Source organism: Ovis canadensis, chromosome 25 (assembly GCF_042477335.2).
Source record: "Ovis canadensis isolate MfBH-ARS-UI-01 breed Bighorn chromosome 25, ARS-UI_OviCan_v2, whole genome shotgun sequence".
Taxonomy (NCBI): Eukaryota; Metazoa; Chordata; class Mammalia; order Artiodactyla; family Bovidae; genus Ovis; species Ovis canadensis.
The window spans coordinates 41,166,257-41,193,708 of record NC_091269.1 but is presented as its reverse complement, the minus strand read 5'-3'; the positions used below and the strand labels follow the sequence as shown (position 1 = coordinate 41,193,708).

At 34.2% G+C, this 27,452-nt stretch overlaps 2 protein-coding genes across 3 annotated transcripts in view; one reads left to right on the top strand and one right to left on the bottom strand.

The window, feature by feature from the left end:
- CTNNA3 (catenin alpha 3) overlaps positions 1-27,452 on the top strand; it is a 1,891,866-nt gene that overhangs the window by 590,750 nt on the left and 1,273,664 nt on the right. The gene's annotated exons all lie outside the window — the stretch shown is intronic.
- LRRTM3 (leucine rich repeat transmembrane neuronal 3) overlaps positions 20,379-27,452 on the bottom strand; it is a 198,095-nt gene continuing 191,021 nt past the window's right edge. Inside the window, exon 2 of the mRNA XM_069571822.1 lies at positions 20,379-20,675. Coding sequence (XP_069427923.1) covers positions 20,466-20,675 — 210 coding nt within the window. The 3' untranslated portion in view covers positions 20,379-20,465. The remainder of the gene's footprint in view (positions 20,676-27,452) is intronic.

Below are 27,452 nucleotides of genomic sequence, written 5' to 3'. Positions count from 1 at the left end.
CTGCTTTGGGGGAAAGTATTATTTCCTGGCACATGTTTACATGCTGTAATTTAAGCCATTTATATAATAGTAAATTATAATGTGACTGCAGCAAATGAAATTCATACAACTCCAGGAGTTATGCTTAGGGAATAGTTGACTCATCTAGTCAGATCTGGTTCATTGTTCTTTAACTGCTAGGTAAAAAAGAGAAATAACCATTTAAAAATTGTGTCAAATACTGAGGAAACATATTAATACTGAGCAGAAATGTATGTTAAAAAATAATGTATAGGAGTGAGCAGAAAGGACTAAATTGCTAAATTTCTCTAGATGTTTTCAAATATTTTGACTTAGGAAGTGTTAGATGAAATGTTATTACAAAAAAAACTAATGGGACAGCTCTGTCTTTAAAAAGAGTCTCTTTCAGCTTCCAGGATCTGAAGATCCAGTTTTACCTTTTCCCTTACCCTGCTTAGCTCTGTTTCCTATCATAGAATTCTGGGAAAGTATTGGTGGAAATCTGTTGCTGGAAAAGGTGCTGTCTGTAGCATACTTCTCAATGTGTCTCTCTTTCCCTTATTTTCCCCATCATCTTCATGATCACCTAGGTGACCAGAATTGTTTCATTTGCATTCTTATCAGACTAATTGCTTCCAGGAGGCCTTTGGGTGAAGCACAGATGGTTGGTGTTGCCATAATCTTGAAGGTAATCAAATATCACACCACAGATGAAGTCTGATGTATACAGACCAAAGTGGCTTCCAGAAAAATGGGCTGGACTTTTTGTGAGAACCATGGAGATTCTGAACTGACACCTATAGGATCCTCTAAGACAGGTTTTTAGAGGCTTCTTTGATATATAATCTCATTTCTGACTTATCCACATATGCATTTTTACAGCTTAGATCTCTGTTTAGGCTGTCTTTGATTGGGGTTGGCCCAAAGTTGCATTATATTCTGTAGGACTGAACTTCAGACCCAAATGAAGATAAGAGACTTTTAAAAAGGAGGTAATTGAAGTACACACTTAGGGTTGATTCTTAGCAGAGAAAAACCAAGAAAAAGCACAGAAGGTAGCATCTCTGTTCATACCAGGCCCCTCATTCCCACCACAAACCATACACACACATACTACCACCACTACTGAGCACCATCATTATAGTGAGTTGCTGATATTATGCTACATCTTTAAGCATTTAGGGTTAGAAAAAAATTAAGAATCACGAATCCAAATTTCTCACCCAACTTTATGTATGTGCTAGTAGTAATGTAGTTCCCGTTGCATCTCTATTTATAGCCTAACAAAACGTAATGGAATGAAAAACAAGAAAAAAAAATATAGAGACTCCAAAATATATGTTGTATGAAGTTGTCTTAGTAATTTACTTAAGATTTTTACTTGTACTTTTATACTGCACAGGTTTATAACTTTAATTTCCTCTATTGATGAGGAAGACATCTCTGTTTAACAAAGTTGTACAGAACTGAAATGTAATTTACAACCCCTCTGTGTGTGTTAGTCACTCAGTCGTGTCCTACCCTTTGCAACCCACAGAGTGTAGCCTGACAGGCTCCTCTGTCCATGGGATTCTCCAGGCAAGAATACTGGAGTGGCTTGCCATTCGCTTCTCCAGAGGATCTTCCTGACCCAGGGATCAAGCCCTGGTCTTTGCATTGCAGGCAGATTCTTTACTGTTTGAGCTACAGTGAAGTCCTTTATCTTCTCTACATATCAATTAAATCTGTAAATGTAGAGTTTTTATATTCCAAAATTTTAACTTATTAAGCATGCTAGTTTTAGATATAGAGGTAGTGCACTGATACTCATTTATTCTTTCTTTAATTTTCAAAGAAATGTCATGAAACAGGCATTGTATAATTGAGATCAGAATGCAACGTCTGGCATGCCCTTTCTTGATTTTCCTTTTCTTGTATTTTATCTTTTCTCTGATATTAAGGAATAATGGGGCACTAGGACTTTCAACTAAAGATGGCCTTTGATGCCAAGTGAGAATTATTGTATTTTAAGTTTGTCTTTATTGCATGCTTCATAAATCTGGTAGCTGGGCTAGTGTTTAACTGTATAAATACACATTAAATGTTACATGTGAATGAATTAATATATTTTTGATGAAATATTAATTTATTTTTCCTCTGTATGTATTTTTATGATCTATGACTGAAGTTAACCATGATTAAATTTTGGGAAAAACGTGAAAATACACTCATTTTAGATCTCAGTTTGGGAGATTTTGTTCATATTTATTTCATAGTTTATTAACATAATACCTAAAACCTACATTTTAAGTTTCAGAATTTAACTAGCATACTAACCCCAATTCTCTGAATATAAGTGGAAGAAAACACCTAAGTAGGATCATGAAATCATGCTGAAGATATTTTCATATGGGTAAATGTTGTTGTAACTGAAAAAATGAAAAAATATTCTCTTTTTGATCTGGGACTGGGATTGGAGGAGTAGATGGGCAGCTCAGTAGTTTAGGATATAAAGGAAGTGAAAGAAGGAATGTTTGGAATGCAGTTATCATGGTTTATGGTCTACAAGCTATATCTAGGTTGACTTTAAGGTAAAATTTAATATTATTAGTAGCAAGTAGTTAAGGGCCCTTAATGATAAACTATAGACTTTTGGCTTACTCTTATACTTTTTGAAACATGTATAATATCATATGTGAAACGAATTGCCAGTCCAGGTTCGATGCATGATACAGGATGCTTGGAGCTGATGCACTGGGTTGACCCAGAGGGATGGTATGTGGAGGGAGCTGGGAGGGGAGTTCAAGATGGGGAACATGTGTACGCCTGTGGCGGATTCATGTTGATGTATGACAAAGCCAATACAATATTGTAAAGTAATTAGCCTCCAATGAAAAGAAATAAATTTATATTAAAAATAAATATCAGGATAGGATCACTAAAAAAAATAAATAAAAATTCTTGAGAACTTCATTTTAAAACCTCATTAACTCTTTTGATAATATACTTTGTTTGTGTCTTTAATCCAGTACTTGAGAATATGTTTCAAATGGTGGAAAACATACTGAAAACTTACTTTGCTTAGTGATCTTTGTATCTGAAGAAGAGTATATGGGAGAAGGAGTGTGCTATGTGAGTGGGTGTCTTTGTGTGTGTGTGTCTATAAGTTTGTTTCTATAGCTCATAGTGTGAAGCGTTAGCCACAGTCATGTCTGACTCTTTGTGACCCGATGGACTGTAGCCTGCCAGTAATTCTTCTGTTGATGGAATTCTCCAGTCAAGAATACTGGAGAGGGTTGCCATTTCCTTCTCCTGCATCTTCCTGACCCAAGGATCAAACCAGGGTCTCCTGCATTACAAGGAGATTCTTTACCCTCTGAGGCACCAGGGGAGCTCATAAGGGAGATGCAAATCAAGGAATTAGAAATCTGAATATGATGAGATAGTGGAAACTGGGCATGATGCTACAAAGAAATAAACAAGTATTCAGAAATTTAGATTATACCACTGCCACAGTACTTTGGACACCTGATGCAGAGCTGATCATTGGAAGAAACTCTGATGCTGGGAAAGTTTGAGGGGAAGAGGAGAAAGGTGCAGCAGAGGATGAGATGGATAGATAGCATCACCGACTCAATGGCATGAGTTTGAGCAAACTCTGGGAGATAGAAAGGATAGGGAAGACTCATGTGCTGCAGTTCATATTTGAAGTGCAAAGAGCGGGTTGCAAAGAGACAGACATGACTTAGCTACTGAACAACTGTCACAATACGAATAAAAAATACATTTAGAATAACAATTCTATTGTGTTTCCTTATACTCTTCACCTCCCCCTCGCAAGTAATATGAGACTGCTTATAACAAAAGGCATATGAAATCAAACAAAATAGGATTACCGAGAGGAAATAATACAAAAAGAAGACGAAAACCAGGATGCTCAATGGGATGGTTCCCTGTTATCCTGTTATCAGGTCTAACCTAGCTAGCTGTGGGCTCCTGAGCTGACATGTAAAAATAGGAAGTGTTACGGGGCTCTCGCGTTCATTGAGGACAAAATACAACCATATCTCACAGGGAGTTCTTCATTGACCTAACTCAGATAAAATTTTCCCATGTTCTTTTAAAAATTATGTTTTATAATGTGGTGAATATTTTCCTTGTCAATAGTCCAAGTAAATGTAGAAGCATATTCCCCAAGGCTTTTCTTATATGGACCTTAGTACATGTCAAAGGCCATCTAGTGTATATGCAGCATATTAGGCAGCAAGATGGAAAAAATTGTTGCAAGTCTAGAACAGACAAAATTGATTTCAGGGTTAGAGGAGAAAAGTTCAAGGAAAATGTTTCTCTCTGTTCTAAAAATAATTGAAAAATGGTATGCGGCAAGCCTTTTTGTCTTGATTCTTAAGACCAAGAATTCCTTCTCCCTGAAGTATAAGTCTGCCTCTATTATCTTTACCTGTTCTATTTCCCTCTATGCAGAAAGAAAACAAGGTAAATGACCAAATAAGTCCAAGGGCTAACAAGATTCACTCCACAGTGATTATATAAATGTATTCTGCTGCTGCTGCTGCTGCTAAGTCGCTTCAGTCGTGTCCAACTCTGCGCGACCCCATAGACGGCAGCCCACTAGGCTCCTCTGTCCCTGGGATTCTCCAGGCAAGAATACTGGAGTGGGTTGCCATTTCCTTCTCCAGTGCATGAAAATGAAAAGTGAAAGTGAAGCCGCTCAGTTGTGCTGGACTCTTAGCGACCCCATGGACTGCAGCCTACCAGGCTCCTCCGTCCATGGGATTTTCCAGGCAAGAGTACTGGAGTGGGGTGCCATTGCCTTCTGCATCTACTTAAAAGTCAGATTTCAGTCTTCAGTTGCATAAATTTGAAAGAAAAGAAAGTGTTAGTCATTCAGTCGTGTCTGACTCTTTGCGACCCCATGGACTATAGCTCACCAAGCTCCTCTGTCTGTGGGATTCTCCAGGCAAGAATACTGGAGTGGGTTGCTATGCCCTTCTCCAGGGAATCTTCCTAACCCAGGGATCAAACCTGGGTCTGCTGCATTCCAGGCAGATTCTTCACTGACTGAGCCACTAAGGTCAATTCTACAGAGGAAAGGCAAAAATTGAAAAAAAAAAAAAAGGAAACTAAGTCATTTAAAATATTTTGATATTTTAATTACCAAGTCAAAGGAAGCTATGGAAAATCCGAGAAAGACAAAATTTTTATAGAAGCTTATGATCTTAGATCAGGTATGAAATAAGACAATTATAAAATATCTATGTTATACCAAAAAGAGTGGAAAATGTAAGTGTATTATCATAATTACCAGTTATAAATCAGTAAGTTGTTCATTATTTCCATTGAAAGAACAAACTGACAAACAACATCTATTCAATGTGTGAATGATTCAGTTAATAGCTTTTCATGCCTCATTTCTGACACTTTTTTGAGAGACATAAAAATATTGAAGTGATTGAAATACACGGTGCTGGAGTGACTTGCACATAATTTATTATTAACTGTTACTCTTATTTCTAAAAAAAGTTTTAATTTTCTTCCCCAGAATGAAATAGCTTAAATGCTAGTTGCCTCAGGGTTTGTTTTGGTAAGAACATTACCATCTGGTAATTTCATAACCAGTAACAGTTGAATGATTCCCAGGGAGCTCAGTGGTAAAGAATCTGCCTGCCAGTTCAGGAGATGTGGGTTTGATCCCTCAGTCGGGAAGATCCCCTAGAGGAGGAAAGGCAACTCACTTCAGTACTCTTGCCAAGAAAATCCCATGGACAGAGGAACCTGATGGGCTACAGTCCGTGGAGTCACAAACAGTCAGACGTGATTGAGCGACTGAGTGTGTAAAACAGGTGAACAGTGGTGCATACTTTTCATGTATTCAAATTTTATACTGGTTTTCCTGAGGAGAGTGGTGTTTTCTCTGGAACACCATGACTCTAGGGAGAAGTGGGAATGTCCTGTAGTGGATTTCTTTTTATCTTATTGTCCATTATAGTACCATATAAAAATACACTCCGGTGGATGACTTTGAATCACAGATGATTTGACAGAAATAATTTTAAGATATATTTTAATATATATATATTTTAGCAATTCCCGTTTGCAAACTTCTAGATCTTTCATAAATATACATGTATAGTCATTTAAAGCCAAGTTATTGGTTATTCAGGGGATTTGTGGAAGTCCGAAAATACAGCCATGAGAAAAGAGTTGCTTTTATGAAAAATGTCAAAAGATTAGAAGGGAGCTTTGAGCATTATACAAATTTTTTAGACTCTGGGATATTCAATTTATGGAAAAAAGGATTTATTTACTCTGGAAACTAGGTTTGGTTGTCAGATCTTGAACTTAGTTAAATAATATAACCTTATTTATATTTTTTTGTGCTCTAATAAAACTGCATAATATTGTATAATTGGGCAATTTATGTTGTAAGATAAATTGATATAAACTTCCCTCTTCAAGTCTTGTCACCCTTGCTCACTATGTAAGCAGACATGTATGTATCATGTACCATTCAAGGAAACGGTAGAGAAAAGGAAAAAAGGAAGCATACATAGACATGGAAAAGATACTTAAATATATTAATTATTGTATAATTTATTTAGGGCCCTGAAACTAATTGTCCCTTTTTAAATTTTCTGTGAAAGTTACTTATGGTATGTCCTAATGAAATGGATAAAATGAATGCTATTTTAGTCATGGAATTCAAAGGCATGATAAATTATTTCAGTCAAGTATTACTTAGAATTACATCTTCATAAATTTATTTTAAACCCTTATTTAATTTTTGTTTATTTCTGCTCTTTTACTTATTTTCTTTTGATTTCTATTTAGTAAACATTTTCAAACTATAATTTTTTAAGGGAATGTGTTTATAGCAAATTTAGTATGCATTGGCAAATTTAACAGCAATAATAAAATGTAGCCTGTTCTAGTCTTACTAGCTGAAAATATTTAATTACGCAAGTGTTTTAGTCCATAAATTGTCACAAGTCCTTTTGGAAGTAGATGGGGTATAAGCCTGAAAAGGAGTGGTAGAAATCATCGAAGCCTTTTATTTCAGCTAGCATTATGAACTATGAACATGGAATTTCCAGCTAGCAGATGGAGATCTAATAGTGTTTCTCAAAGCCTCTCTGGAGATGGTCCAGTTATTTGCCATCACCATTCCATCCTGCTCTTATTGCACTCAGGAATGTAAATGTCAGTATTTCACACTAATTGTAACAGGGCCTCATGAATTGAAAAGCAAATTAATTTTCTTTGTAAACCAACTTGAGTTTCCCAGACTAGATATAGCTGCTTCTTAATAGGACTTAAGGATAGTCATGAAACTTTAGAAACCTCAATGCTGCTGTAATTTTATAGTCATTAAAAAATTATACAAATTTTTTTAAATTGGGCAAAACTATATACCCTGCATATGTAACATTTCAAAAATATTCAAAACACTCACACTAGGAATACTTTAGGTATTTAATAGAAAAACCTAGTATTATGGGCTCATTTACTACAATACAGCATGGGCCATGCTATAGATAACTATCTAGAGTAAAAATTTATATGAAATTTATTTTAGAAAAAGATTATTTGAATGTAATACACATTTCACATCCATATTTTGAATTGTCATGACTACCCTCGTCATATTACATTTCATAATTCACAAGAATGTTTTAGGGGACCATTAAGACACATGTTCTTTCGTATTCATTAAAATAGCATTTGTCAAGATCAATTCTCTTCATGTTAATATCAATATATTCTGGAATTCTAATATTAAAAATATATATATTTATATTTATAAGTGGGAAAATCACAAAACTGTGCCTTGAACTAAATACTGAATTTGCTTCAACTGTTTTGGCTCAGCTTAATGCAAGTTGCATTCTTAAGAATTTAATAAGAAATTGCCTTAAACACCGAACAAGCAATGAAATCCTTTGGGAATATTGGTAGTCTCATCAAGAGAGGAATTTGTTAAGGGAAAATCATATTTTAAAAAGTGAAAAGTTAATGATGCTGAACACCTACCAGAACAACTGTGCTTATTACTGTATCAGATGAACTGACCACTTTACTAATATTTCTCACTTTCTAAAAGAATTGTTTGATAGAATAGAATACAAAAGACCCTACATATATCCTAAATTTCATTTACTTTTAATATCAGTCATGTCATAACCAGTAAGTGGTGAAAATTTGAATTGCACAGGCAAATACAACTCTTCTACATTTTCCCACAGATTTCTGAGGTCTGAACTGCAAAATAGGTTTTCACTCACACACACACACACACACACACACACACACGCAGGATTTACATGGGCATGTTAAAAACAAAGCATCTAACAATCCATTACATTTATTTATTATTTAACAAAATTCATGTATCCTGAACTTACCGTGGAATGGCTAAATTTAATCCTCATGATTTGAGGATTAAATTTAGAAGATTGTGGAAGGGGAAATTTAAAAAAAAATCTTCTTTAGTAGTTATATGTGGAAAGAAACTGAGGAGCTAACTATTGGAGAAAATACTAGATGATTTTCACTTTATCACCTATCTTAGTCCTTGGTGTGTTATAGTAAAAGCTGAATAAATTAATACTTATTTAACTGAATTGGATTAAAAACACCAAGATAATTGTGGGTATAATATAAAAGATAATCTCTATACAAATAAAAATACTGTGATTGAAAATTGTACCTGTGAATGAAAATGTATAACTATCAAGTGGACACAGAGATACCTGCAAGTTAATAGTTCAAATGACAAGCAAAATTTGATGGAAAGAGGTTTCTCAGCCTCATTTGTGGTTTAAAAAAATAACAGCTTTATTGACAGTTGTTTGTACTTAAAAGGCAGAAATAATTCAGCTTATTTTGTTAGATTTTGATATTTCGTCAAAAAAATAAAAATATTTTTTGATATTTTGTCTCCTTGGAAGGAAAGTTATGACTAACCTAGACAGTATATTAAAAAGCAGAGACATAACTTGGCCAACAAAGGTCCGTCTAGTTAAGGCTATGGTTTTTCCAGTGGTCATGTATGGATGTGAGAGTTGGACTATAAAGAAAGCTGAGCGCTGAAGAATTGATGCTTTTGAACTATGGTGTTGGAGAAGACTCTTGAGAGTCCCTTGGACTGCAAGGAGATCCAACCAGTCCATCCTAAAGGAGATCAGTCCTGGGTGTTCATTGGAGGGACTGATGTTGAAGCTGAAACTCCAATACTTTGGCCACCTGATGCGAAGAGCAGACTCATTCGAAAAGACTCTGATGCTGGGAAAGATTGAGGGCAGGAGGAGAAGGGGACGACAGAGGATGAGATGGTTAGATGGCATCACCGACTCAATGGACATGGGTGTTTGTAGACTCTGGGAGTTGGTGATGGATAGGGAGGCCTGGTGTGCTGCAGTTCATGGGGTCGCAAAGAGTCGGACACGACTGAGCGACTGAACTGAACTTGATATTTTGTGAAATATTTTACTATAGTAAAAATAATATTGAGTAAATGTGAATTTTAGTAGTGGGTCTGTTTTCTTTTCCCAAAATGATATTGATCATGGCCTTTAATCATGTTCTACTTTAGTTTCTTTATTTGCAAAATGTAGCAATCAAAGATAAAAATTGTGTTTACTTTTTGGAATAAAAATTATGGTTAGTATTCACCAATTTTAACATAAAGACTGAAAAGGTTTTAAAAAGATAGTAAAGTAACTTGTAGACCATTTTTTCTACCTGATGCCAAACAGTAATTTGAGGATGTTATTATTGTTAGCTTCTAAGAAATTATTTGATTTAATTCACAAAATTATTTTAAATGAATAAAGTTGGCTGAATCAGTTTTCAAAATGCTTTATGAACATTTTACTGAAACAGACATAACATTTTCCACAAAGGATTAATATAAGTTACCACTTCCCCACCCCAATGAATTATAAACACAATGGATAAATTTCAGTATAAAGAGAAATAGAGTTGAGGAAAAGCTGAAAAATATTTATGTCCATGTAGAAAGGCCCAAAGTTTGCTGTGGCCAGAGCAAAATTTGGGTCTGAACTGAAAGGCAATCAGGAAAAACCTGAGCTTTGTGTTTCTATATCCGTTTCTATGCCAGAGAAGTACAACTCTAACATTACTATTGGGATAACAAACCTACATAAATAAAAACATAATGTTCTTTCTTCACTCTCCTCTTTTTTTTTTTTTTCGTTTTACCCAGATGAATACTGTTAGTCTTCTAGTCTTTAGTTCTCACTTTTGCCCAGAATTATGCTCAACAGCTCTTAACTTTGACTTCATCTGCATGTCATTGTGTGCAATGGCAGATACTCAAGTTAGCTTGGATTTTTTTTTTTTTTTTCTTATGTGAATGTCTTCTATGGCTCAGTCCATAAACTCCTTGAGAATAGGGACTGTATCATATACCTTTTATCTCTCTCAAAGATTCCTGCTTTCTGGTAGGCATGTATTAGGTGGCTGGATAATATGGATAAATGGATAATAAACACATCATTATATTGGTGACTTCAGTCGTAGCCTTAAGTGAATAGACATTAAGTGTTTCGCTTATGAAGCCAACTTTAAATGGGCAGTTAGTAGGGGTCAGTTTGTCTATATATCATTTGAATTTGAATTCTTGTTCCGCAGTTTAATAGAAGTATGTTGCATAATCACTTTGAGCATCATTTTCCTTATCTTTTTAAGGGCTAGTAACAGTATTTACTTCCACAGTTATTGTTTAGTCATAGTTGGAGAAGGAAATGGCAACCCACTCCAGTGTTCTTGCCTGGGAAATCCTTTGGACAGAGGAGCCTGGTGGGCTATAATCCATGAGGTTGCAAAACAGGTATGGCTTAGCAACTAAACAACAATTAACCATATTAATGAGTATTAGATGATTTAATTCAAGCACAATGTTTAGAAAAGTAAACATTCATTAAGTGCTGTTTTTTAGTTGCTAGGTCATGTCCGACTCTTTGTGACCCCAGGCATGGTAGTCAGCCAGGCTCATCTGTCCGTGGGATTCCCCAGGCAAGAATACTTGTGTGGGTTGCCATTTCCATCTCGAGGGGATCTTCCCGACCCAGGGATCGAACCTGCGTCTCCTGCATTGCAGGTGGATTCTTTACCACTGAGCCATCTGAGAAGCTCTCATTGTTAATTATTATCATTTTGTCTTAAAGTGCTTAGTATTAAATTATTATTTCTGGAGATTATATAGAACTTCCTTCTGGTAGAAGTTATAGAGCATGTCAATTGTCTGTCCTCAGTAAGTGGAAGTATATGACGGTAAGACCATATCATCGTTATAGAGAATTATATTTATAGACTCAGTAGCTTAAAGGCTTACACTTACCTGAAATCTATATTTGATTATTAAGTTTAAAAGAAGTGACCCAAACTACAAGTTTATTTTTGTTACTTAAAGTGCTTATCAGTTAGAAGACTCCTCTACCTATCCCTTCATGGTACAGAGGAGCCCTGATGGCTATAGTCCATGGGGTTGCAAAGAGTCAAACATAAATGAGAGACTTTCACGTATGGTCATACCAAGCTGTCACATTGCGTTCACACATTTTCATCACATAATTGGAATCAAAGGCAAGGAAACATTATTAAGGGCTACTACCCCGACCTTATGTTATTCTTCCACAAAATGATGAAGTATGACAAGGGTTCATTGTGAAATAGCCATGAGTAAAATCTAACATTGGTCCAAGAAACTCAAGTTTGAAGTTTGTTAAAGAGGAACTTGTGAAGACTTCTGAAGAATGTTCAGTGTACTAAACTTAAGATTTAATCAAACCCAAACATGAAAAATTGTTGGCTTTACAAAGATCTCAACTTTTTCTCCAGATGGCAAGAATTCAGAGATATTCAGTGTCTTCCCCACGATCTCTTTTACATAAGTGTAGTCAGACTAGAGCTAAAATTGGTCTCTAGGGTCTTGTCTCAGGGCAATAATTTCCTTCTTTTATAAATGAATGTAAAATAAGACCTATAGATAATGTATATTACAAGTGTTTTCATCAAGAAAAGCTAGAGAGGAATTTGAAACATATTTCCAGCTCTACTGTGGTGGACATGCTATTCTAATAATTGCTTTATAGTGGAGTCAAATGATAGGGTGGATCTAATCTTTCACATTTTCATCAGACTGTTTGGGTCATTGTATTTATAGATCTGTAACTGAAAGAAACTATATCATTGATGTAAAACAGTAAGAACAGATGAAGGATATTTAAAACAATTCATTTCTCAACATCAGAATTTGACTTGACTAGGTATATATGAATTAATGTAATTACTTACAGTTGAAAGCAACAGTTTGAGGCTTTTATTTGGACTATTTCAAAATTGATCTTGAAAAGAGCATTTGGTATTTAGTTTGAATCTTTTATTCTGATTTATCAGTTTTCTCTGGAGAAGTAATGGTGATAGTTTCAAAGTATTTTTTATCCTTAGTATTCTCTCTTCTGGTAGAACTAATTCTATCTATTTGATACATATTGTTATCACAAATATGTTTGCTTTTATGTCCCTAATATCCATATTGGTTTTTACATATTGACATTTGATGGCATAAATGTTATTGCACATTTTAATTACTAGTCTTAATTTTTAGAACTAACTGGAAGGTTATCTAATGAGAATGAATAACATTTCTTTTACTTACCTCTCAATATGTGTAATGTTTTTGTCCTCTTCATTGTACTTTATCATGTCTTCAACCCAGAAACAAGGAACATCTTTATTTTCTCAAATCAGAATTACTTTAGATGTTTCAGATGTAATTTCTGTATGCCAGGATGAACAGATATAATGATATTAGATTTAGGATGCTTAAGCTTCTTTCTTAGCTGTATTTATTAATTGTTTTAAATTTAAGCATAGTCTTATCACAGTTGTAGTAGTGGCAATTTTTAGTAGAATTGTGACTTATAAGAGTATTTTACTGGCTCTTGAATCCCACATGGAGTATAAAAGAAAAAAAAAATTTTAACATGGCTGCTACATGTTCAGATAGTGTGAGAAAATAAAATGATAATGCATCTTCCCAATTATATAACTTTAGCCTTGTACAAGTTTAGGGAGAAACAGAAGAGATTGTTAGTCCAGTGGTTTAATAAAAAGCTCCTAGAGACATTAATGGAATCAAGACACTATTTAATAATTGTTTGCTAATAGCTGAGACTGAGGAAGTTTTATTTGAAGATGTGAGTTTAAAAATAAAAGTTTTATTTGGCCACCTGTATGTAATGATGAAAACATTTCTGCAAGTAATGATGCTTCTACAAAAAAATATCCCTACATAAACTTACCACAGGGAATATTCTGCAACCCACGTGTGAAACTGCCAGTTAACCATGATTGGTCTGTTTTTGACATTGTCATTTGCACTGAGTACTTTACTGACTGTTCATCTGTACAAATTTTGCTTCATTTGCCAACATTCCCTCCATCTTTGACTAACTGAAGTTTGTATTGTGAATATCTACTGATCATATTTTTGTTACAAGTTTATAATATAGCTAGGAAGATTGGAAATGAAAATACAATATGAGTATTTAGGAGTACATATTTTTTGAGGAACCTCTTTCAAATGCTTATCCTTTTTAGGAAACAGTGTATAAAACTTCAAGAAAAGAATGGGTATTTCTTTCCATTAAGTTGCAGACTTGGGGTACTGAAGGAAATCTCTACAGTGTGAAATAGCTTATGCAATTTTTCTGTTTAGGAATAGAAAAGCATGTTCTTCTCCTCATTTCTATACCCCTTATTAAAATATCTGAGCATAATTATATTGATTATAGTCTTTGTTTAACATTTGAAAATGTGTTATTGGGTAGTAGGAGCACATCCTTAGAGTCAGGAGAACTGGATTTGAATCTCCAACTCTACTGTGTAAGCCTTGGCAAATTATTCAACTACAATGATTCTTAGTTTTCTTTAAAAAAAAAATTGTGGTTGTATCTATTTCCTAAGTTAGTTTGAGAATGATATAAGGACAGCACAACGCCTATTACATCGTAAATTAAGTCTTTCCTGTCTCCTCAACTCCAGTTTTTCAACTGTTAGATTATTATCCATGAAAGTAAATCATTTAAGTGAATAACCCAACTAATTTAGGATGGTTTTCCGATATTTCTGTTGAAAGAGCTAGTGGGGAACAAAAATCTATAAATAACACAGTTTGTCAGGAAACAATCTGACCATTTTGTATATAGTTGTCGTTTGTTGTACATTCTTCTAATCAAGAAAAATGTTCGGCAGGCTTAGCAAACTGGATTCACATTGGAATAGGAAATTACGAGGATAATTTTAGACTAGAATAAAAAGTAACTGAATGGTTTAGTAAAAGTAAGTTCATCTGAATAATATTTTGCAAAATTTAACATGACTCAGAGATTAACTCCAGAGATTCTGATTCAGTAAATCTAGTATAGATCCAGGGGATTTGGGCTCATTTTGTTCTATTAATAGTAACTTTGAGGCTATGTTTAAACTAATGAATAGAAAACAAGTTTAAATTAACCAATAGAAAAATATATATAGCTGTCACCTTTACCCATTCATATTATTTAAATACTGTTTTTCATATTGCTGTTTTAATTGGTCAGTTGTATCCAACCATTTGTGACCCCATGGACTGCAGCCCGCCAGTACATGGGATTTTCCCAGGCAAGAATACTGGAGTGGGTTGCCATTTCTTTCGCCAGGGTATCTTCCTGACCCAGGGATTGAACCTGCATTTCCTGTATTGGTAGGCAAGTTCTTTACCAATGAGCCACCAAGGAAAATTGTTTTTCAATTTAGTCCAGACAGTTAAACTCAGCAAATGAAAATGACTGAAAATAATTACTCTTCAGTGTCTATAGACCTGCTCAAAACTAGAGATAGTCCTTTATTTTATTCAGTCTGAGGCAAAGACTGCATCATAGAATCTTTAAGGCCATGCAGTACAAGTGTGCTGCGTAACTCACACGAGATATTTGGAATCAGTTTAAAAGAACTGAATTACTGAGTGGTGTTTCAGATTAGAAAGCAAGAACAATTTACTTCAAGGATAATTTTTCACATAGTCATTTGATATATTTGAATTATTATTTGATTTATACAAAATAAAATTTCACTTAGTTTGTTGGGAAGACAGATATCATATAAAACAAAGTATATAAATATTTGGGAGAGAGGAGGAAGGAATTCAGGAGTTCTCTAAGTCCTAGATGACTGAGGCACTCACCATCCTTATTAGAAAGGTAACTAATCAACTGTGGACTTTTTCAAACATTGATTTTAACCCTAACTTAAAAATGTTACATAGAAGCAGCCTCCTATCTCATAATAAAATCATAATGTAAGTCATGAGAGATCTTTACAAATAACCCATCACCATTTGATATATATATATATTTAAATTTTTCAGATGTTTCTTCTCTATTAGAGTTAATAGTAAAATGAAGGGCTTCCCAGATGTCACTAGTGGTAAAGAATCTGCCTGCCAGTGCAGGAGACATAAGAGACTCAGGTTCCATCCCTGAGTTGGGAAGATCCCCTGGAGGAGGAAATGGCAACCCGCTCCTATATCTGTGCCTGGAGATTCCCATGGACAGTGGAGTCTGGCAGGCTATGGTCCATGGAGTCACAAGGAGTCAGAAACAACTGAAGCAATTTAGCACAGTAAAATGAAGAGTTTTGAAAACCTGGAACCCCCGCCCTTGGTACCTCTCTAGTTAGGGACAGCTGTGGTGAGTTGACGGAGAAGGCAATGGCACTCCACTCTAGGACTCTTGCCTGGAAAATCCCATGGACGGAGGAGCCTGGTGGGCCGCAGTCCATGGGATCATGAGTCGGACACGACTGAGCAACTTCACTTTCACTTTTCACTTTCATGCATTGGAGGAGGAAATGGCAACCCACTCCAGTGTTCTTGCCTGGAGAATCCCAAGGACAGGGGAGCCTGGTGGGCTGCCGTCTATGGGGTTGTACAGAGTCGGACACGACTGAAGCGACTTAGCAGCAGCAGCAGCAGCAGTGGTGAGTTGAAGGTAAAAATGTTGTTGGAGGTTCGTTCTTACTGCAAGACCAACTGTTCTCGATTTCTTATTCTATAATCCACTCATCTGGACCTTGGGATTTTTTATGTATTATGAAATTATTATATTTTTACCCAGAGTAATAAATTGTTAAGAGCTATACCAATGTAAGATGTTATAGTATCTACTTTAGAGATTTCTCATCTTATTTCCTGAGGTTGAATATCTGCTGGTCCTGTTACTTTTCCCTTCATGTGCTACTGTCTACCAGTTAGAAACTCTACATCAGATTTTTCTTTTTTCCAGTTTACAAATCATTCACATCAGGTACCTGCTTTCATGCTTTCTGTTTCTTTACTTATTTTTAATGTTTAGTAAGGAATAGAGAAAAACAAATATATATTTTTAATGTCATATACAGTGATTTTATTTTAGAAAACATTTTTGCAAAAAAGATTTTGCTATTTCTAAGCAGTTTGTGGAGTCATGCTGATCTGATTTCAAGTCAGGATTATGCTGTTTCTCTTAAATGTTAAATTTGGGCAAGTTTTCTTCTAAAAATATAATTTATATTAAAATATGTCTGATTTTATGGTTTTGGAAATAGGGATAGAGATGATAAAAATGAACTGATCAAGAATATGATTTACTTATTAGTGTATGTTTTATCATTTGTACATCAGTTTGGATGAATTGCTTTTCATTTTTGTTGGCAGGAGAATAGAGAAAATTCTTTATTCTCTCTAGGTATAAGAATTCATGGTTCAATAATTATTTTTTGCTGAAACAAAAAAGGAAAAAAGAAAATTATAAAGGTTTTCCCAATTAGCTCTGAATTGAACCTGAGTTTAATTGAACATGTTCTAAACTTATATTCAACCTTACCCACTGAATCTGTCTCTCTGTCCATGGGATTCTCACTGGAGTGGGTTACCATTTCGTTCTCCAGGGGATCTTCCTAACCCAGGGATTGAACCTGGGAGGCAGATGCTTTAACCTCTGAGCCACCAGGGAAGCCCCTTATAACTATACACAAAATCTCAGTTTTGATCTTTGTCTTTTAGCTTGTGCTTTTCAATTTTATTCTGTACCTTGGGGCCTGTATACATCTAATTCCCAGAAGCAACAATTCTACACACTTACAAACGATATGATTTGTTAAGAAACTGATGACTTGTTATACTTTCTGAATAGAGTTTTAATGTGAGAGCCCAGCGTAGCATACAGAGATTCCATTTAGCTCATATGTTATACAGATAGAGGAACTGATTTAAATTAGGGATGACTAAACAACATATCAAACATTTTAAAAAATTCTGTTTACTATCTGGAAATTCTCTGGCCCTAATTAGAGAGGGAAGGCTTTTAGATTAGCGGAAAGACTAATAGGATATGGTCTGAATTTTGAGAGTAGGTCAGTTCCATCAATTATTAGCCCTATGTTCTTAGGCAAGTTTCAACTTCTTTGAGATTAATGTGTCTTCATTGATTATAAAGACATAATGTGAAATGTGGTTTGTAAACCTCAAAACACTGCATAAATTTGTTTGCAGCCATTGCTGTTACTGTAACCACACTGGGCTAAACTGCATTTTTCAACTCCAAGTACAGAAGCATTTCAGTTGTTTAAATAAATGAATAGTAAGTAGGGAGACATGGAGTGGTTAGAAAGAAGAAATAGGAGATTATTGAATCGTGAAAAAGATGTTAGAAATAAGATTTTAGACACAAATATATAAATTGCAAATGTAAATATTCCAGATACAATCTCCGTTAGCAGGTTTTCATTTTCCCCCAGCACCCACACCCCTGGGTATGGTAGAATAAAAATTAAGCAAACAAGTAACCCAGCACTTTTGTTGTTGTTGTTTTTTTTTTCCCCCGTTAAAGGTCCATTGGGTTTAATTTCAAATATGAGGAAAACAAAAATTCTAAGTTTACTTGGCTCTTACTGTATGTAGCTTATAGTAAGTCCTCAGATACACAGATCTATGGTTCCAAGGTATATGCTTCTATTTCTAGTGGTTCACTTTAGATGAACTTAAAATGCCTAAAAAAGAAAGTGGTTTGGTTCAGGAAATAAAGGGCATATATTTGTGAGGCTCCCTGGAAACTTAAAATTTCTAAAAATGATTTGTCAATTTGAAAATGTCTGGAAAGATATATAAAGTGCTCATTTACACAAATTAAAAGATATTTGAATCTTTGCAAGGACAACTTCTAATGAGAAAAATTTGCAAATGACATTTTGGTTTACATAATAAATAAAATTTTGTATCTGATTTCAGATCCACACATAATAGATTCATAATTAATCCTCTATAGATTTGCTAACTGCAAAGCAAAATCCCAGTATAGAGGATTAAGAATATTCTGACAGTAATAAATTACAAGAAAATGAGAAATTGGAAAAAATAGAGATTAAAATTAAACTGAAAATTACAAAAATTTTTGAATAGCAAATAATTTATGCAAAATATATTACAAAATCTGGAATGCAAAGTAGTTGATACAAGTACTGTGACATTTAGTTTCATTTAAATTAGTAAGTTTGCTCTTCCAACACTGTTTTTTTTTCTTCTGACTATATTTTCAACAAAAATTTGCTCTTCATTATTTAAATTCATTCTTCTTGAAGCTGCTCTTAAATTTGCAATGATAAACCTGCATAAAACTACAAATTTGAATTTCTTTGGAAGAAATACAAAATTAAATATTTGACATCAATTTTCACAAATTATTTTCTTCATTATTTTGACTGTCTTATCCCTATTAAATATAGTCTCAACCTATTTTTGATGTCATAAATAAAACATGGCAACATAAAAATGCACGTCTCCTAGTGTATCAGCAATTGAAACTTATATGTTTCACAAAACACAAAAGAATGTATGAATACCATAGATAAAATGACAATATTTTCAAACAGTAACCTGTGTCAAGCAAAGGACAAAAACAAGTTGATTATTTCAGCCTCTGAAAAGTTAAGTTTTCATAATTTGATTGAATTAGCTTTATAATACAATCAGATAATCAATATAGGATCCAGGGTGGTTTCAAATTACTCTGGTTATTTTTCAGATAATTTGGATGTGAACCTCATTATAAAATAGCAATATAAACAGTACAGAATATTTTAAGGATGTTTACAGTCTACTTCAGTGATAAAGTTCTTCACAATGGCTCTTGTTTATATTGAATGAGCTGTAAATATTTAGAGTTCTCCCCCAGGAGAAAATTGATGTAGCACACCAAGTGAAAATTTTCATATATATTTTCACACAAAGTGAAAATTTTCATCCCTTTGAGATGATCCTAAAATGTAGCCTCACCATTCTAAAGGAGAAATTGTTTTAAAAACCAGGCACATTTTGCCCAGACTGATGGTTATTTTTAGGTAAACCACTTAAGGTTAATTAAGAGAAAAATTTCTACTGTTCAATTATTATGCTTTATCCTCCCACCTTGGCCTAAAAGAATGAGATGTTAACAAGTTTTTCTTTGTCCCTGGCAACTGTACCTTTTAAGTGTATCAAAATCTGTTGCTGTGGTTACGGCCTTTGTTTCCAGTGATGTTTTGTCCATGCTCCCCCCCACACCCTAAACAATGGGTTACTCAAAAGAATGAAATAATGAGTCATTCATTCGGAAATATATTGTTAAAAATATCCCTCTTTATCATTACATTTCACTGCTTAGAAACTAGGCTGTAATTCAAGGCAACAGTTAATCTGAGAAGTGTTAAAAAAATCTTTGATTTTTTTTTTCATTTATACGAAAAACCTGTCTATGTAATTGAAGAACTTCTTACAAGTCTTAACAATTAAACCCTTTTTGGTTAATGTATTATTTCTGGAACAAGTAGATAAAATTCTACGCAGTAAGCATGATAAAAATCGTGCATGTTTTGCACAGCACAGAATTTTAGAGTCAAGATTTCTGGGCACAAAAGCAGTAACAAAACAGTCCCTACAAAACTGAGTAACTCTGAATAACACAAGAAATAATGTTTGTTAATTTAAAATTTTAGAAACTGAAATATGTAAAGTTTGTAAAGTAAAATGTAATTAAATTATGGTACTGTACATACCAATTGTTTCTGTAATTGAAACTTTACAATATGAAAAATACATTAGCTCTGTACAGTTTTTACAGATAGGTAGGATGAATTTTGAGGGAAAAAAAAAAGATTTTTTTTCAGGTCATACTCTTTTTAAGTCAAAAAAATACTGCACAACTTAGCTAATTACAAAGTGTAGACTTGAAACAATTCATGTCTTCTTTATTTCATAAATCAATCTTGGATTTTTGTTTATTTTAACAGGGGATTGTGTTGTTTTTAGAGTCCACAATGAACAAATCTTCCTCATTTTGTCCTTGAGGTTACACAGTTTGGTGGCAACTCTTGGTTACCACTTGGCTCAGTTAAGCCAGCGGCTGTTTATGGTCAGTGATTCGGGCAGCTGCTGTGATTGTGCTCAGGTCCAGCTCAGTCTCTAGGTGTGTTTCCATCGTATCTTCCTGTGCATTCGTTTCAAAAGACTTATGAGAGAGAAGTTCATGATGCACCCCACAGTAACTTATTGTGGGCTGGTCGTATGCCAGAAAAGTTGACACATTCATTGATAAAGGTATCTGGGGAAAAATGACACGAGAAAAGTCAGTTATAAAAAGACAAACAGTTTTGGGGGCAAGATTTGGAGTCTGAAATGCTGATCTGACTAACCCCCCACACTGTCCCACTAATGTCCCTCAATCTCATACTAGCAAACACAATGCCACAGTTTTAAAGCCTGAAAAGGAGCTGCTTAGTTCTTCACTTGAACCTTCAGATAAATAGGGAACTAAGTGATTCCGAAAATGCTAAAAGCTTTCTTGGAAAAAGAAAAAAGAAAAAGCTTTTCGTTCAGTGGGGTAAATTTATGGTTTTAAAACTAGGAAAAAATATTATTTGGTATTAGAATACAGTTGAACATTGAAGTGGTTTTCACACTTTGAGTTCTCAGTTGCTTAGTCATTTCCAAGTCTTTGTGACACTATGGACTGTAGCCTGCCAGGCTCTTCAGTCCAGTGGAATTTTCCAGACAAGAATACTGGAGTGGGTTGCCATTTCCTTCTCCAGGGGGTCTTCCTGACTCAAGGATCGAACTCATGTCTTTTATGTCTCTTTACCACTGTGCCACCTGGGAAGTCCATTATATATATAAAGAACCTCCCTCTTCTTCAGCTCCAACCTCTGCTTTCCTACTTTTTTAAAAAAATTCAGTAGGTCTGGGGTTGGAACTGAAATTTGGATTTCTTACAAGTTCACATTTGACACTGGTGCTGTTAATCCACACACCATACTTTGAGAGCCACTGCAGAAGAGAATTGTCTAGGCAAGTCATTCTGGCTCTTTTTACTCAATAACTTCTTCTTTTTTTATATATTATATATATATAAATATTATATATATTATATATAATCTGGATACTGTAGCTTACTATTATCACAAAAAGCTGTAACATTGTAACATGCTATGAAATAAAGAGTAGGGTTATTCTCATGATACCTTTTTTAAAAATCATCTTTTCTGTACTCCCATTCCTGCTCTTTCGGACAATAGCAGTGATAGTGCCTGATTGCCACTATTTTGGAGATAATCTTGTACCCCTGTGCCTGTCACAGGTCCCTCACTGTCGGTAAATATCGTGACTAGGTATCTCTGATCAGTAACTTCTTAACATATGTTTTGCCATGAGGATTCTTTGATACTTTAATGTCTGTATCTTGATCCATATATCTAAACTCTAAAGTAGAACTCCCAGAAAGAATCTATGGCTCCTATTAAGGTCTAAAAGCAACAAAGGATGATGCTAGTTTGAAGGCATCAGTGATTATATATATATGTATACATATATATATACACACACACACACATGTATATGTGTATATATATGTATATATATATATATGCACACACACACACACACATATATATATATGTGGAAGGGACTCTTGCTGATTGTAGCTTAACGAAAGGAAGCACGTTCTCAAAATATGAAGAAAAAACAAGAGTGACCATTGTGAGCATAAGGGAAACGCATGTGTTACAGACAAAAGGCAGATTGAAATGTATTCAGATGTCAAAGTCTCGAGATTATTCCCATTTTTTCAATAAGATAAAAAAATTGTTCTTAAAAAGTCGGCAGTTTTGAAGAATCTTCAGCCTTGATCTCTGTTTAATATCCTAATTAATTATTCATATTGTTGAATTACCTTGGATAACAGCTTCCTCCATTTTTGTGTAGTGGTGGATAAAATATATTTCCGTTAGAGCATATCAGACTAAATTTATTTCTAATCTCAGCTAAGATTGGAGCCCAAAGCTAAAAAAAAGATAGAATGCCCACGTTTTATTCATTAACTCTTTGTTTACTTTCTTAGTCCTTTTCTCCCTGCAGAAGAACCATTTTTGCCTCTTCTCTTTCCATCTACTGTATCCTTCTACCTTTATTTAGTTTTCCTTTAGTAAAAATTAGTTGATCTATCATTTGCTTGTTTTCTCTTAAATAAAAATACTGGCTTCTTTTGAGATTATTATTTCTTTTTATTGTGAACATTTCAATGTCTCAAATGTGTAGAGCTTAGTCCTTGGAGACAGAAATGTAATTCTAAACGTAAAATTACATTCCTGAGAAACGTTCCTATTTATTTGCGGATTTTTTAAAAAATCTGAAACATGTTATCTGATATGTGAATAAAAGATGCCATACACTTTAAAGAATGATCAAAGTGATTGAAAGATTATATAGAAAAGAATAGGATGCTTCCAAAGATGGTCATTTAAAATAAGGAAGAACTCCTATTGTTAGAGATGAAATAGCCCAGATAACTGAAATATACTATTATGCAAAAGTAATTGTGCACCATGAATACATGAGTTACAGGAGAGAATGAAAATAGAACTGCTATTGTGTGTGTGTGAGTTTAACGTTAGCCTCTGGGAAATCAATGCTCTGTAATGTGTTATGGGTCGTATATCTGTACGATTTTATATGCTTGTTCTTATTTGTCATGGAAACTTATGCTTTATGTATGCTATATCATTCCTGGCTTACTTGGAATTAACTCTACTGTGAATAATTCATAATTTCTATGGTGATGATTTATGAGAAATAACAAACCATGATGATACATTTATTCTGTGTGTGTGTGTATACACACAAGGTCCTGCTTGAGTTAATATCTAGAGGCTGCTTGTATCTGGAGTGCAAGTTAATTTGAATCACATCAGTTAAGTAATTAGCTCTCATTGTTTATTTTAAAGTCCCACATATTATATTTAGAGAGTTTCTTATTTGGGTATATGTTTTATTTTAAAACTTCTGACTCCTTAGTTATACTTTCTAAATGTCCAGGTGTATTTTTCACATTTTAATCTCTCTGAAATTGGAATGGCACTTATCATCAGTGTGGATGTCTAACATGTATTTTCTCTGAAACTGAAAGTGATTCTTAAAGCTGGTGATATCTTAATATCAAGAAAATAACATACTCACTTGTATTAATAAGTAGAATTTAACAACTAAACCTGTGAATATAACATCATAGTAGATTTTCCCAGGTTGACTTATTGATTTTGAAAATCTAAGAGGATTAGTTACATTCACATGTATATTTATAAGGAATACACACATATATTGACATACACATATATACAGCATGTAAGTATTGTACATACATTTATTGTACATAAATGAACATAATCTTGTGGCTAATTACTTATGAGTTCAAATGCAAATTTTGATGACACATTAGTTTTAGACAATTATTTCATATTTGTTATTGTATAAAATATATATAGGTATATACTACACCTATTTGTTGTTATTTAGTTGGTAGGTTGTGTCCGACTCTTGCAACCCTTGGACTGTAGTCCACCAGGCTCCTCTGGCAAGAATATTGGATTGGGTTGCTGTTTCCTTCTCCAGGGGATCTTCCCAATTTAGGGATCGAACCTGCATCTCCTGCATTCCAGGCTGATTCTTCACCAATGAGCCACCAGGGATGCTCATATGGAGAGAGATTATTTACACACACACACACTCACACAAACACAGTGGCTGACTGCTTTCCAGGTGGCCTTCATGGTAAAGAATCCTCCTGCCAATGCAGGAAATGTCGTAAGAGATGTGGGTTGGATTCCTGGGTCAGGAAGATCCCCTGGAGAAGGACATGGCAACCCACTTCAGTATTCTTGCCTGGAGAATCCCAGTGACGGAGGAGCTTGGCGGGCTATAGTCCATAGGGTCACAAAGATTCAAACACCACTGAAGTTACTTAGCACAGCCCAGCCCAGCACAATGATGGAGAAGCTGGCCACTGGCCCTAAACAAATACCCTGAGACTCAGATACAATCCATGTAAACCCTTCTTGTCTCAGTCAGTAAATACAACAGCCCCTCCCCTTCCTCACATAATCAGCACTCACATGACCTTGTGCCCTTTGTTTTCTTTTCCCTTTCAGGTCTGACCTGGGTGTGCTCTATTCATCTTCTCTGTTTTGGTCCCTTTCTCCATTTTTAACTGATTTCTATTAATATGCTGAAGGAGGAGAGGCACACAGCCAAGCTCTCCCCTATGGACAGAGTGTTCACCAGGGCAGTCCCAGTTTATGCTTTGGCCCCACTGGAAAATAAATTGCTTAGTCAACCTACCTGAAGATGACCCAAATATGTTATTTTATAAAATGAAAATGAACAGCAAACTTGAGTGCCTGATTAGCTAGTCAGAAATGTTTTAAGAAGGGCAGTAGGTGATATAAATCTAAGACGGCTCTGCGTCCCAGACCTTTTGATCAGGGCTCTATTTAAAGTGTCTGTATCCACCTCAAGTATACACGTGTTCCCCATCCTGAACGCAAACCAATACAATATTGTAAGTAATTAACCTCCAATTAAAATAAATAAATTTATATTTTTTTAAAAAAGTGTCTGTAGAATCTTGTTCTATCTTTTTGAGAGAACAGTTTCTTTCAGTGAATTTTAATCTGATAAACTATTTTTAATTACTTGTGATTTTCTTCATTGCTTTAGGTAAGTATTTCTCAGATGAGTTAATTATTCTTAAGGCATAACTTATAGAGATCCGGGGATATGAAAACTTAACTCTCCACAAAGGAATATAATCTAGAGTCTGAGCTAAGAAATCATTATATGTTATTCTAATGTTGAGTAGCTAACCCATTATTTAGGAAATTCCCCTCAGGAAAAATTTCTAGTCTACTAGTTACTTCTTTACATCAATAATATTGCCTAAGCGGTAATTTTCCAGTGTCTCTCTCTGTATCACTTATATGTACCTTTCACACATGCAAATTTTATAATGTTAGATGAGTAAAAGTAACTCATTATTCAGTATTTTTTCCCATTTACTTAAAATGGGACTCTTGCAACCTTAAGGGGAAGGAATAGCTTTTTAAAGTTTCCAATTTGTGATTATATAAAAATGGTCATTTTAATAATCCTGTATTCACTGCAAAATAATATCTATGTGTCTTTGTACAAACATATGTGTATATATGAACATTAATGTATATTGTTCATATTCTAATTAGTTATAAGCCATTTAAACATCTTTTCTGTAGGCTAGCAAAGATTATTTTAAGTACAGTAAGTACTCTACAGAACAAAAATGACAGCATATTTTTGAGAGGGAATAGAAAAAGGCTGTTTTTTTCTTTCTCTAGAATTGCAAAATATAGGAAATTTTTGCTTGTTAAGTGTTTTTCTGAGTAGAGTTTTTTGTAAGTATAAATATTTCTATTGATTTTCATTGAGTAGGATCCTCACACTATTCCTATATATCACAAGGGAAGTCTTCCATTTTTATAAGGCCAATCTTACCTAACAAGTATTCTACATTTGTGGATTGTTGAAAGATTGATACTTAAATTTTTTTGTAGCTAACAGGGTTTTGTTTTTCAATAATTTGTATGCAGTGAAAAAAACAGACTTGTTTCATGAAGGAATTAATTGTTTGAGACCTAGCCTTGATCATTATCGAGACATATTTTTCTTCATTTTATGTTATAATTCTGGGGCCTATTATATGTCATTTGTTTTTCTTCTAAATTTAAGAAATTTTTAACTGAGTTTATTTCTACCTGTTAATATATAAAATAAGAAACAAGCATTATTTTTTCAGAATAGTGTTTTTCTAATTTGTCTCTAAATTTTCTAATTTGTCTCTCAGATTGGGCTCATTACCTCTGGATCCAACCTATCTTCTTCCCATGGCCCTTATTCTGTTTTGCACAACAGCAGGTTAAGTCAGCGTTGCCAGTCCATTTGGCTCTTCCTTGTCCCTTGTTCCAAATGTCCTGTTATTTGTCAGTAACTTTCCTGACATGAGTGACATGTATCTTTTACATGCATAACTTCTCGCATTTCTGTTGTCATTATCTTGGCTCAAAATAGTATTACCTTGTTTATTTTAGCAATTGCGTAAATAGTATGCTGAATCAGTAAAGTTATAAACAGAACTAAATATTTATAAATTCATTTCTAGAGATTAGCTACATTTCTGTTTAATTAAATATAAGCAGAATGCAGAAAATAGTGAATGCTTCTTTTTTTTCTTTTCTTTATCATGTCTGAAACATTACTCTGTCTTTGCAAAGAAATAAGATTTGAAATGTACTTTATTCTGGGAAATTGGCTTCCTTATAAACACTATTTCATATGTACATATAGATATATGTGAGTATAAATACATGTGTATTATACCACTGTTTATACATTTCTTAATTTATTTAAAGTGTTTTAACTTTTTTCAAAATGCACTTGATAAGAACTTTATTACTTATCTTGATGTCTCTAATTTTGATTTCATTTACATAAGCTTATGGAAGTTTTCCAGATAGACTTTGTTTTCATTAGAGTATGTGCAACTTGATATGTATTTGGGGATTGGTTAGAAACATTTGTTTCAGTGTTACCAAACATGAGTTTTGTGTACAGGCTGGTAGCTTTAATTATGGTAAAAATAGAAAGTTGTGTCTTTGATATTATTTCATTGGTATTATTTGAGGAATATTAGGAAACTTGAGAATATATCTTTTCTGCTGGCTTGAATCTTGAAAATTTTATGACTAATTACTATTTTGGTTTCTAAGTATTCAAGCAGTTGATAAAATGAAAGGAAATGTAGTGTAAGAAACTGTCACACTGAAGCTTGTTTCACTGTAAGAGTGTCAAAGCCTGCCCAGATGTTACCTCTGGTCCTACCTTTATTCTTTGGGATTTCCACAGTGGTTTCTCTGCCTAGCTACCTGAGTGGCTGTGGCATTTATTCCATCTCTTGGTCAACTCCTGCCTGGACATGTCTCTGACTTCCCCTCATTATTATCACTGTCACTTATTGAGCATT